The sequence below is a fragment of the Pimephales promelas genome, chromosome 23, assembly GCF_988280905.1.
Source record: "Pimephales promelas chromosome 23, fPimPro1.hap1.1, whole genome shotgun sequence".
In the NCBI taxonomy this organism is placed as follows: Eukaryota; Metazoa; Chordata; class Actinopteri; order Cypriniformes; family Leuciscidae; genus Pimephales; species Pimephales promelas.
Window position 1 is genome coordinate 15121611 of NC_142791.1, and position 13869 is coordinate 15135479.

The 13869-nt window shown below is 38.2% G+C and overlaps 1 protein-coding gene across 2 annotated transcripts; it reads left to right on the top strand.

The window, feature by feature from the left end:
* Positions 1-4330: 4330 nt before the first annotated feature.
* On the top strand, positions 4331-13866 carry skor2 (SKI family transcriptional corepressor 2). Of its 2 annotated transcripts, none has more exons than XM_039677900.2 (9): positions 4331-4507; positions 5467-7270; positions 7819-7882; positions 8581-8661; positions 10053-10118; positions 10642-10740; positions 10930-10997; positions 13052-13114; positions 13326-13866. In XM_039677900.2, exons 2-8 carry the CDS (start codon positions 5537-5539, stop codon positions 13109-13111), a joined length of 2172 nt encoding a protein of 723 aa, XP_039533834.1. In that variant the 5' UTR covers positions 4331-4507; positions 5467-5536; the 3' UTR covers positions 13112-13114; positions 13326-13866. The 2 variants fall into 2 exon arrangements, with proteins under 2 accessions (XP_039533834.1, XP_088982414.1); XM_089126288.1 differs by having other exon boundaries at positions 10056-10118.
* Positions 13867-13869: the final 3 nt, after the last annotated feature.

The following is a 13869-nucleotide window of genomic DNA, read 5'->3' on the forward strand; positions in this document are numbered from 1 at the left end:
ATATACAGCCTACTGTATGATACTAAACACACGTTCAAATTTCATAATTCCTGAGAGTGTACAAAAAAATGTTAACGTCTTCGTTTTCTATTTTCTATAAATACTTCATGGTAAAAAAAAATAAAGAAAGAAAAGCTTTCTCAAAGATCTCATTGTCAAAGTGGAATGGCATTCAATTTCAAATTATCCATGTCAAAAAGATACAGTCGACACGCTTTCCTTGCAAAACTTTCCGAAATGATGATATGCCATTATCCACGTCCTGGTCCCGGGAAGAGCCCCACCTCTTCGAGATTCTTTGGGATGTGAAGTTCAATGAGCGCATTCCTCGCGCTCGTCTCCAGAGCTGCACGAGCGCAGTGCACTACAGCACATGCCTACATATTTGACTCAGAGTGACTCAATAAACCACATGAGCACAACAGCATCAGTTCACTGTCAGACCTGCATTTACACAGGTTTTACTTGGAATATCTTACAAAAACGCACGCAGGAAGCGCGCGACGCATCCCCTCGATGAGCATCCGCGCGCGCTGTCAGCAACACGAGCGCGAGACACGTCGCTGTATCGAGGTAAGCGTCAGCTGTTGGAAGTTTGTAAAATGTAAAATAATGTCGCGTTTGCTTTTAATTTATATCCCTTTGTTATATTAAACGTAGGCCTACATCGTGGATTTCAGTTCTGGATAAGGTCTATATGATAACCTGATATTATTTTATGTGTAGGCTATTTTTATCATGCTTTGGAAGCATTTGTAAATATCTGTCAATTATGATAAATTCATCTGTATGATATTTAAAATGCATTAAAACAAAAGGCAGGTTTGTCGAACTTTTTGTCCAACCAACATGTTTGCCTGAAAGTTCAAGGATGTGTAGCCTATTGTTTTGTAATTACACTGTAGCCTAATGTTTTTATTTAGCCTATATATTTTTCGACATTGTTATTTCCGTCCTAATTTTTAAAACACGTAGGCTAATTAGTGTTTTAGATAAATATCCGTCATAGTAATTCAATATAAAGTGGCAGGATTTAAAAAAAAAAAAAAAAAAAAAACCCCGCAGGTTCAAACTTTCGAATCACTTTGATTTTACTTAAACATTTAAGGCGGCAATTGATTTTATATTTTAATTTTACTAGTAGATAGCTAATCTATCTCAACATGTAATTATCTAATGCTACAATTTAATATCGTGCGTATGTTTGTCGGATTATTATTTTTTTTTAACGAAAAATAGGCTATTTTTAAAACACAAATGTTTCTTCTCGAAAAGACTGCTGTGATGACATATGATTTAATCGTTATTATTTGAATTAGGCCCATATATTTTTACCTATATCCTTTCGTATTAAATGAATGGGAGGAGCTTAAGACAGAAAAAAAAAACTTTTATAAAGTGGTTTCATTTCACGTGTCGCTGATTTCAAACAGAAATATTTCGTATAATATATATATTTTTTCTTTTCCTAAAGAAGGTCAGAAGTCTTACAAATGATTATTATAATTTCACTAGCAGGAATGAAACGATCAATCAAACTCTCGCGAGGCATGAAGGACACTAAAAACGCTACAATTTATGACTGTTCAACGCTCAAATATGTTTCTGACCGTTTCAGGGATTGACTGATGCTGAAGAGGTTCAAAGCTATAGGAAACACATTCCCTCGAGCGTTGCGTAAGGTAAATGTGCACCAACACACACTGCACAAAATCTCTCACAAAAAAGAGCAATACTTTGAATCAAAACACACACATGCACATCTCACACATCTCCATCAATTGGCTGCATACGAATGCATCTGGCTGACATCATTCAGCAAAGAAAAAAATATGCTTATAACGCTAAAATGTATATTTGATAAGCAATTCATTATTTCATAACTTAGCTACATAAAGATTCTTGTGTGGCTCCACACTGTATCGACCCTATTTACCTGCAAGGAGTCTGATTACCTTACAGTAATGATATATATGCGGTCCATTATAGGCTACTGGAAGTCATATTGAATATATCCAAGTAACAATTTCATGCATTTCCTTGTCTGCAATCAAGATGATCAACATATGAATGCTTTCAATGATGAGATTGTATTTAAATGCATTGCTTGATAAGTCTCCACAGATGAAGGAGTAGTCTTGCAATTGTCTGATAGACCCCTTAAATAAGGATTATAATGACGGTGTAGGCCATATGTCTACAGTGTGGGGATTTCTGTTCATGACATAGGTCCGCGAGTTGCATTAAAAGAGAAAACTAAAAGTAAAGTCACGACATTTCATTTGTTTAAAAAATACAAGTTAGCCTGAGGTATATTTGGATTGGATGATGGATTTGGTGTGAAATGTCCTGTTCATGTAGCTATTAGGTTTCCTCTTTTTTTCTCTTCTGTATTGACCCCCACAGGTCACATAAGTAATTTTTTAAACGCATGATTAATTTCACAGTAGGGTTAACATACATATAGATGAAGTTCAATGCATCAAGCAGACATGTGATTTACTAAGGCCTGGATGTTTAACTGTTCAGCACGAACAGTTAAAGAGCTAACCTTGTTGTGGTGATTATCATCATGCAGCGGCAGTCTATAAACCTTTTCAACTGGTCTGTTCTAATTATAGAGCCGCCTTTTTTCACTTATGGACATATACAAATGCAACACGCTGATCAATAGCTGATATAAATTCATACATTAATTTGTTGGTTTAACTAAAAAAAGTAATTTACCTGGTTGCCTTACATTTTTAAGTTCATTGAATTAAAAAAAAATGAGTTTATATAATGAGGGAGACCACAGAAACTCAAAATATGATGTACCTGAACCACATAAATGATCTAAAAATTGTGACAGCAAACCATGAAAATATATATTTTTTAAATACCAAAAAAATTTCCATAAACATTATTTGAGTTAATGTTTAGTGAAAGAAAAACACTTAATGAGAGTTACACTTATTCTACCATTTTTTTTTTTTTTAAGTATAATGTAGCTATATATATATTTTTTTCATATTCCTGTAATGGGATGAGAGGTCGTATGAGGTGCTCTTGGATATTGGGAGACAAAAGCAAGTGGGATGGGCTCTAAATGAGGTTTAGGGGGCTACAGATGGGACCCTCTCTTTCCTGTCAATTTGACTGGGGTTTTCAGAACACTTGACCTTTTGTACTAATTCTATTATCGTGGCAAAATGAAAACGTCACAATTAAGCCAACTATTCTCATCAAAATTGCCGCAATGTTATCACCATTCTATTTGTAATGCCGACATTTAAAATAAAAACCCTGCAGATTTGAGTCTTTGAAGAGAAGAATTTTGAGCGAAAATGACATTTTACATTTATTAAAAATATGGCGGCATTTTTCTTTTTACATAAGATAGGCTATTTTTTCATATTTGGATCAATAGTGCACCTGCTATTATGGAAATGTTATTGATGAGACAGTTTGTCGGTCAACATGTCATCGGCATCAAGCGATTAGTTTGATTCTCAGTTGTGGTCGATTCAGTGCGTACAGCCCATGTATTACCCTCATAATGATGAAAAAATGACATGCCGACATTTGTTCCTTTCGCTTGATTTATGAGTGCTCGGAAATTGCCTCAATATAGCATGACAGTTTAAGTGGGTGACAATGCAGATGTTGATAGCGAAATAATAAAACATTAACAAAAGCTACTGACTGCTCTTAAACATAAATGATCACAAGACTGGGCTACTTTTAAGGCTTTTATACATTTTATACAAAAGCCATGTGGGTGCAGAAAGCGCGGAAATCATATCTAATCATCATATTCTAAAAACCGACCGTCATTTTAGCCTAATTAAAGTCGACAATTCAATTATTTATTTGGCATCATCCTATCAGGATATTAACTTTGACCTAACATTTTTCGTTAGCTTTAAAAGCTATGGAAAAATACATGTGATTAATTTTAAAATTACAAAAATTGGCCTATTTAAATGTTTGCACTAAACATATTTTAGTTAGACTAATTTCAGGCGTGTTTTACAAGTAACACAATATATTTATGAAACATTTCTGGTGTTGTCCATGCGATTATACCGATTAGCCTACACATGGGTGGTTCACGGGTGTTTTTCCCCCTACTAATTCCGATTTGATGTAGGCCTACACGCGCGCGCACATCACCCGGGGCCCCTGCGGCTCATGTCTGAGCTTCTCTTTAGTGTGTTTGAGTGGCAGTTAGTGAAACGTCATTGGCTCTTCAGAGGGGCAGAGCCACGCCAATCACTCACATGCAGCTCCGGCAATAAGAGCACGGTGTGTGAGGCGCGCGCTTATTCGCTCTTGACTTGCATTACTGTTACCGGACACGATAAAGGAGCCTGTTGTGATACTGCGCATTTATCGCGCTTGTATTTATAAAGATCGCGGTCTACTTGACCGTTTGCATTTTCCGAAAACGAATTTCTAAATGTGGAATAGGCTTCGAGATGATTTGTTTTCTGTAGGGTTTGGACATCTCCGACAGCGCGCGGAGGTAAGCAAAATACAAACTTTTCATCGTCTCCGAGTACGTCTAAAAATTATGTGTGTTTTTGTGTAGATTTAGACATTTATGACTATGTCTTCGGCTTGAAAAGAGGCACACAAAGGTGTACAGACATTTTTGTAGCCTACTTGCGTTTATATGTTTTTATTTTGTTATGATTATTATGATTAAGATTTTTTTTTTTGATTATAAGGGCTATATACTGGGCTATTATATGATACATTACCAAAACCTAAAATAGCGACGTTCTATACTATTCTGTTTGAAAAAGTCGGAATGGAACATTGAGGCTGTTAGAACATACCGGGGAAATCTAAACTCTCCGTAAATTCTGATGCGTTGTTTTATTTTCGCATATTATTTCAGTAATATAATATATTACAAAATATTAAATAAAACATATGAACAAATATGTTAAAAATATGTAGCCTAAAATGATTACACAGTAGGCTAGCCTATTAAAACATTTCACGCTTTTAATTTATTTAGGCTATTAATTTATTTTTTACCACAGAAACAGCTAAAAAATATTCGTGGTTTAAGGGATACAATTAATAATTGCGCAGATTTAGCTAGCGCACTGATTTAGTTTATAGGCCTATTTGTTGTAAATATCTTTTGCTTTTATTTACTTTCCGATTGATCAGCATCTTCATCATTTTCTCTCGTTCTTTAAATGAGTTTTTTATTTCATTCAAGCGCATCATATTCTGATCTACAAAAATGGTCTGACATGTGAAAAAAGCTTTAGCCTATGAGTAATTCTGCAGGTTGTTTAATTCTTCATTTTTTCGTTTAGTGAAATACAATTATGGTTTCTCTTTAATAACTATGCTAAATTTGGTTTTATTATCAAAGTAAAATTCTTTATCAATATACTTTGTATAGGTTTGGAATGCATCTAATTCTAATCATTGCTAAATTAACCTTTAAAAATATGTTTACAGACGAACATCACCAGTCAGTGGTCTCCAAAGATTGCAAAAGACTCTTTTGCCAGGACCGAACACCATTGTGATGGCCACCCCACCGAGTTCATTTCAGCAGGAGCCCCTCACGCCTCCAAGATCCTCCCTCAAGCCCAACCAAGTGGGTTCGGTCATCCTCTACGGGGTGCCTATTGTCTCGCTTGTCATTGACCATCAAGAGCGGTTATGCCTGGCTCAGATATCCAACACCTTGCTAAAGAACTACAGCTACAACGAGATCCACAACCGTCGAGTGGCTCTGGGCATCACCTGCGTGCAGTGCACCCCGGTCCAACTCGAGATCCTCCGGCGGGCTGGTGCAATGCCCATTTCCTCGCGCCGTTGTGGTATGATCACCAAACGCGAGGCAGAACGACTTTGCAAGTCTTTCCTGGGAGAGAATTCTCCACCCAAGCTGCCAGACAACTTTGCGTTCGACGTGATGCATGAATGTGCTTGGGGCTGCCGGGGAAGTTTCATCCCAGCGCGCTACAACAGCTCCCGGGCCAAATGCATCAAGTGCTCCTACTGTAATATGTACTTCTCCCCAAACAAATTCATCTTCCACTCACACCGCACGCCCGAGGCCAAGTACACGCAGCCAGACGCCGCCAACTTCAACTCCTGGCGTCGGCACCTCAAACTGACAGACAAAACGCCACAGGACGACCTGATGTTCGCCTGGGAGGATGTAAAAGCCATGTTCAACGGAGGGAGTCGCAAGAGGGCTCTTCCCTCCTCTCACTGCTCGCCCATGGGTTCGGTCAAGTCCGTGAACTCGGTTCTGCCCCACATGATCTCTCCGGAGTTATCCCAGAAGAGAGGCCGGTATGAGGACGATGATGATTTAGACAGCAACAGCCTCTCGCCACGAAAAGCCCCTCGCAGTTACCCAGTCATTCCAGTCCCGAGCAAAGGTTTCGGGATGTTGCAGAAGTTCCCAACTACATCGCTATTCCCAAGTCCATACACCTTTCCTGCATTCGGTCTGTGCCCGCAGAAGAAGGACGACAGCGAGGCGACCAACGGGCAGAAGAACAGCGGCCTCTCAGGCCTTCTTTGGCCCGGACGCAAGGACACTTTCTACCCGCCCTTCTGCATGTTCTGGCCCCCGAGGGCAACCGGGGGCATCCCGGTACCCACTTACCTGCAACCCCAACCCAACGCCCTTTCCTCCCTCACAGAAAGCCCGTCTCTCAGACAAGCCTTTTTGGATCTGTCTGAACAGGCCGATGCCAGTTCGGGATTGGACACGAACCCCCAGTCCAGGCTGTTCGAGAGCGACTCCCTGCCCGTGACCTCGGACCTGCGACCGGCCCCGGAGGGCTGGCTAAAGCTTCTGGACGCGCCCTCGCTTCAAGCCCGAAAGGCCAGCTACCACTCCGCCTTCCGCCCCGTGGTCAAAGACGCCGAAAGCATCGCCAAACTCCACGGCAGCCTGGAAGACTTCGGGACGGATCGGCACCTTTCCCCCGGGACCAGCTGCAGCTACCAAAGCGACAGCGGGGAAAGCGATGAGGAGCAAGAAGTGGATGTGGAGACCAAACAGGACGAGGAACAGGAGGATTTCGGCAGCCGGTCAGCGCAGACGCCCTCCCTGCACATGCGAGGACTTCCCGACAACAACAACTCTGGGGATCCAGCCAAAGAGCAAGCCTCCTTCCTGAGCGTTCCCGCCGAGACCTCAGAGGACAAATCCGACCTCCCTGTCAGTCCGCCCACCGTTCTCAAAGTCCCCAGCCCCGTTCACGGCCCGTTGGAGGAGAGCACCGCGTACAGAAATGTAAATATTCCCTCCAGGCACTTTGACTAATTATTTAAATGCGGGCCATTGGCTGGCAGGGTCCGTATGCATAACAAGATTGATAGCCTGTGTTCCCTGCAGAAATGAAATATTCAGAGCTCTTTGATCCCTCCTAATAAGCCCAGTCGTGTTTTGTTTAATGGCGACATTATGTTTGCTCCCCTTTGTCACTTCTGCCTATTAGCCCTTTTAATCTTTAACCCTTTGACGCTACATTAACAGACAGATCGGGATGAGCGACGGAAACTGAAATGGGAATTCTTTAGCAATTAGCCTCAGCGCGCGCGCACACACACACACACACACACACACATATGCGTGTTGATTTATCTGGAGAGACTCAGTAGCACCTCACAGCCAAACAAACATCAGAATCATATATAAAACATAACAGCGTTGTCATTCTCAAGGCTAATCAATTGTGTGCTTTTGGCTGACTGATATATTTGGTTGGTCTATGTTTCAACCTTTGGCCTGGTGTTATGAATCAGTTCTAATCAGACACTGGTGGTGTTTTATGATTACAGGCGCACAAGAGCAGAGACGATGGGCTGCCGGCCTATGCAACCAAAAACAAAACAACCATCTCAGGTGAGAAATGAATGGAAAGTGGAAATTTGAATTTCCATTGCATAATTTTATTTAATTTTGTTATTATCTTTTTTAAAGTTTACACTGTTTACAACCATAGCAACACACACACACACACAGTTTTATATTGTACAAAACTGTATATTCTAGTTGCTGACTTAAAAGTTTAAGTACAACCAACTTACATGTTTTAAGTCAATTCAACTTAAATTACATTAAACTGACTTAAAAACTTACTAAAAACTGAACTTAAAAAATATATATTTTGATGAATTAAAGCAATGTAAAAACATGTTGCCATAACCTATTGATCATATCTTTTTTTACAGTAGGAAAACGTTGTATTTTTTTAACTTATTCGGAAAACATCACTTATGATTTATAAGCTGTTTTGCTTATAAATTGTTGGGACCACAAGGACAAGGAATTCAGATATTGCCATCTTTGTCCCCATAATATAGGGTTTACCAGGACCACACACACACACATTATGAATTATAGTCTTAGACATAATTTCTCTTGTGAAATTAAATGCACATAAAAACATAATCTACAAATAATTAAATAAAAAAAAATCAGTATAAAATAATTATAATTAACAAAAATAATTGAATTTCCCACCTCCATGCCTTCAACTTTGATTCATGCGTGTCCATGCATTCACCTCATAATATCTAATTTTTGTAATTTTCCTTCAGACGACAACAAAGAGCAAAGCAGTTTTTTCATCCCCGAGACAGAAACCTCGTCCGCCCCCGAATTCTGGCGAGAGAATCCAAGTAAGAACAACACTTTATCTCAGCGCTTTATCCGCCACTTACAGCAAGAGGGTTGGCGAAATAACACGCGCAGCACGGCTGGCCCATCCCTGCGAGGATATTGGGATTAATCTAAATATAAAAACGATACGGGACGGAATATACTCTTAAAATGGAGCAGCTCTCTCCACAATGTCATGGGGAAAATGTGTTCTGTAGGGAGCCATAACAGTTCAGGAAGACAATCAGCTCAGCGGCAGGAAGGTGACAATCACCATTTCAACAATATCAAACGGAAATAATTGCCTTTTGCTTGGCAAAATCTTCCATTAGAAAGATCATAGCTTATTGCCTTTTATCTGTCAGAAAGACATTAAAAGTGTTTTATGACATCTGCCAACATTTATATTATCTAGCCGATAATGATCTCCTCATACCGTATAATATATTTGAAAAAAATTACATGAAACAAATTAAATGAAACCACCTTTGCCTGATTGCTAAACGTCTCCGAGGGGCTGCTGGGAAACGTGATTAGAACTTCTGATTTCGCAAAGAGTCTAAACGGCAGTGTCTTAAAGATAGTTCTGTTTCTTGGGAGGGAAGGGGGGAAAAATAATCTAATTTTCCATTTATATAATGCAAACTGCCTTGGCTTTGACTATTCACGGTTAATTGACTGTCAAACGAGGTTGTTATCCTCAGGCACTGTCTGCAAATTTGCTTGTCAAATGAGACAGAGAGAGGAGGAGAGCGAGAACAAGACCGCTTTCCAAATGAGGAACGCCTTGTTCGGCTTAAGGAGGCAAGACGGGAAATGAGAAGAGTGAGAGAGAGAGAGTGAGAGAGTGGAATGAGGGGAAGATTATACCGATGTGTTGGATCACTTCATTCAAGCCATTTGCAATATAGACACAAAAACACATGCCTTGCGAACGCACCGACTCCTAAGGTTTCCAATCAAAAGTGTTTCGAATAATTTCCTGATTCAATAGCGCAGTAACATTAATGAAATCAGCTCTTTTCACCTATTTCAGGATATTGGCACAATGCAAGGACGTTTCTAATGACTTAATTTAGCTGCACTAATCAGATACTTTCTTGAATGGCCTACTCAGTGGAGTCAGAAATGTATTGTATATTATTATGTCTTTACAGTAAATATGCCGTCACAGATGTTTCATACCATATTCATGATATATGAATACCATTTCCTCACCCCAGGAAAACAGCATTATGTTAAGTCAAATATGATTGTTTGAAATATCCTGTTGTGAGACTGACATCTACTGGCTGCTGGTGGAACTGCATGATGTGTATCAGTCCTTTATAACAACTGACATGAATGAATGCTTGCAATATAGGTCATAAATCTGCACAGATTTGTAAAATTCCTCTTTTTTTCTGCTCAGCAGACCAAAGTCAAGACACAAACTCTCCCGTATCGCTCAAGAAGGACGTCGAGAACATGGAAAAAGGTATCGCAATATGACTTTAGAATTTATACGATTTTTTAAATTGCATTAAATTGATAAAAAGTGAGAGTATATAAGACTTATATAAGACTATTTTTAACTTTTTATTCATGAAAGAATATATATATATATATATATATATATATATATATATATATATATTTCACGGTTTCCACAAAAACATGAAGCAGCACAACTGTTTTCGACATTGATAATGGTAATAATAATAAATGTTTCTTGAGCATCAAATCATCATAGAATGATTTCTGAAGGATCATGTGATACTGAAGGCTGCAGTAATGATGCTGGAAATTAGCTTCGATCACATGAATAAATGACATTTTATTACATATGTTCAAATAGAAAACAGTATTTTAAACTGATCCAGAAAACTGTTTTACTGTATTTCTGAGCAAATAAATGCAACCTTGGTGAGTCTTCTGTCAAAAATGGAGTGTAATAAAAAGTTGAAATACATATATCTGGTTGATAATGTGGTCGATTTACTGTGTGATCTGTCCTTCAGAGGAGCTCCAGAAGGTTCTCCTTGAACAGATAGACTTACGGAGGAGACTGGAGCAGGAGTTTCACGCTCTGAAAGGCAGCTCTCCGTTCCCAGTTTTCCGTAAGTGTCCTCACTTCATCATCATGATTTAGCTTGTGAAAATCAGGAAACATGCTCTGTCTGATCGGTTGATCTGAAAATAAGCCCAGACCGGATACCATTCATTTTTTTATAGCACTTTTTTAATTAAATCTTAGGTGATCATAACATGCCTTTGATTTGAATTGTCCATATTTGGCTATTCTACAGATAACTTTCAGGACCAAATGAAGAGAGAACTGGCTTACAGGGAAGAAATGGTGCAACAGTTACAGATGGTAAGGAGTTTTCTGCTAGGTCATAATTTCCCCTGATTAATTGACTTGTGTATCATAAGAATATCCAACGCATTCTCATCCTATGTGTATTCATCCAATGCACATGGCACCCTTTAGCGTCAATATAACACGCTTCGGTTAATGGGTAGGTTTAGGTCTGGGGTAGGGTTAGGGTTAGACCACTAGGAGGCGCCTTCTGGCCCATATATATCTGTGTCTCATTGACGCTAAAGGGTGCCATGTGCATTGGATGTAGACGAAAGGTCAAAAGTGTCAGTATATGAAGCCTTGGGATGAGAACGGGCTGGAATATCCCACAAGCAACTCTGCTAAAAGTAAAGAATAAATGTAAGATAACCAGCAGACAGCTGGTGTCTCATAATCTGTCATCATGTGTAATATATGAGAGATCACAACATGACACATTCAAAGCTGAACTTCGGGAATGCAGAACACTATAATGACATTTAATAGATCTCTGCTTTCTTTTGCTGTTGTACACTCTAAAAAATGTGGGTCAAATATGGACAAACTCAAACATTGGGTTAAATATGTCATTTAAAAATGTAACCCAATGGCTGGGTTTGTCCATATTTGACCAAAAATTGGGTTAAAACAACCCAGCAGTTTTTAGAGTAAAGGTTTTGTAGGGGGTTTTCACATTAAAGAGCCATTTTAGGTTCCCTAAAGAACTTTTCAGTGATCGCTCTCAAAATTTTGGAGTCAGTAAGTTTTTTTGTGTGTGTGTGTGTGTGTGTGTGAAGAACATCAGATCTGTGTTTGTGCTGTCGCTATGAAACAGCTTCACAAACTCCTTCTCAACCAAACAGTATTATTATTTATGTCTCACAATAATTCAGATTATCCCAGAAGTACTGGTGTAAAAGTTCATAGTTCAGATATAAACACTGATGTCTATGGAAGCAAGTAAATCACCTTATGAATGTAACGACGCTTCAAATAACGATCGTATCAATGACATTGCTACACCAGTAGGTGGCGACAAGTCACTGTTACAGTAATAATGTATTTATCATTGAATCATTAATTCAAGAGGTTCCTTCAAAAACACTGATTCGTCCAGTTATGAAACAAGTGAAATATTTAAGAGTGAGTCATTGAATAATTTCATTCGAGCCAAATAGTTCATTCTAATTAATTAAACATTTTTAAATGGACTGTCTGCAGCAATTAACATTGGTCAGAACCTCTAGTAAATTAGTTTAGTTGTCTGTTCAGAATCGTGATCTCGCTTTTAAACAACAACAAAAAGCATGACTTTCAATTTATCCAAAATCTTGCAGCTCTAGCCTACTTTTTTTCATCGGAACGGCTACAAATGGGACTCTACGGTACAGTTGTTAAAACTGTGTTTAAAAGTCAGGATGGAAACCCTTCTCTCATTCTTTGTTTGCCATGATTTCATCAGATATTTATTCATGACCCTTTCGTAATTGAAATTTGAAACCCTGATCTAGGATTAGGTTTGAAACCTAAACCTACCCCTAAACCGTCACCTAACCGACGTTAATATTTTTCATTCATCTAAGAATCCTAAAAAAAGCGATCACAGTATTATCATACAGTAGGATGTGTCACAACAATTTAAGCAGCAAATAATAATTGATAATAATTGAGCATTTCAGAATGATTTCTGAAGGATCATGTGACACCGAAGACTGGAGGAATGATGCTGAAAATTCAGCTTTGATCACAGAAATAAATTACAGGATATATTCACATAGAAAACAGCTATTTTAAATATTATTGGTTTTACTGTATTTTCGATCATAAATGCAGCCTTGGTGAGCAGAAGAGACTTCCAAGAAACATTAAAAAATCTTACTGACCTCAAACCTTTGAACAGTGTAGTGTATTACATTATACACATTTTTATTTAAACATGTTATGAAGCAAACTTCTTTATCATGTGATCTACTTATGTATGTATGTATATATACAGTATATATATATATATATATATATATATATATATATATATATATATTCCCTGATGTGCAAGTATTAACTGATTTCATAATGTTTATTTGTAGATTCCCTATGCAAACATCATTAGAAAAGAAAAGGTCGGGGCGCATCTTAACAAAAGCTAAATGGTAAGTATCAAAGTTATTAAACCATATAGTGATGGAATGAGAAATATAATGTGTGGCCTTTCTGTAAAATAAATTACTGATTTCACAGCTGAGTAAATTTCCTATGACAAATAGCACTGACTTTTTGGATGCTTGTCATTTTTACATTTAAACTTTCTTGATTATTTTCAGAAATCTTTATCATGATAACTTAACTGTTATTTTTTTTAAGGTAAATTCATCTGAAACAAAATCAAGCTGCTCTCAACATCTTTTTACACTCTTGAGGATAAATCAAATCAAGCACAACGAAAGGAACCTCTTCACTGGATGTTGAACGTTGTCATTGATAAACCTGAGCGACGTCCATCTTTCCGATGAAACCAAACGCCATCAGTGAACGGACACACTGTCATGCATCTACCAATGATCTAGAGTTCCTTTGACATATTTCTTGTACAGTAACCCCACTTTGATTATTTATGAACTTAAGTTTATTTATTCCCCATGCACTGTACAGTTCTCTTAGCTCTAGGCTGTAAATGTACATATGCGGAGGTTAATGTGAAGGGAACGGTTGCTCTGTACTGTGGCTGAAGTCTGAGAGCGATTTGAACGTCTGCAAACCTTTCTCGTTTTGCCTGTTTAAATACAACACTGACATAAACACCAGTTTAAAAAATGTTATTGTTAACTGTTCATGCAAATGTATTTAAATATGTTCTTGTAGTTTCTCTACTATTTATGTGGATAATTAAAGTCTATAAGATGATAAA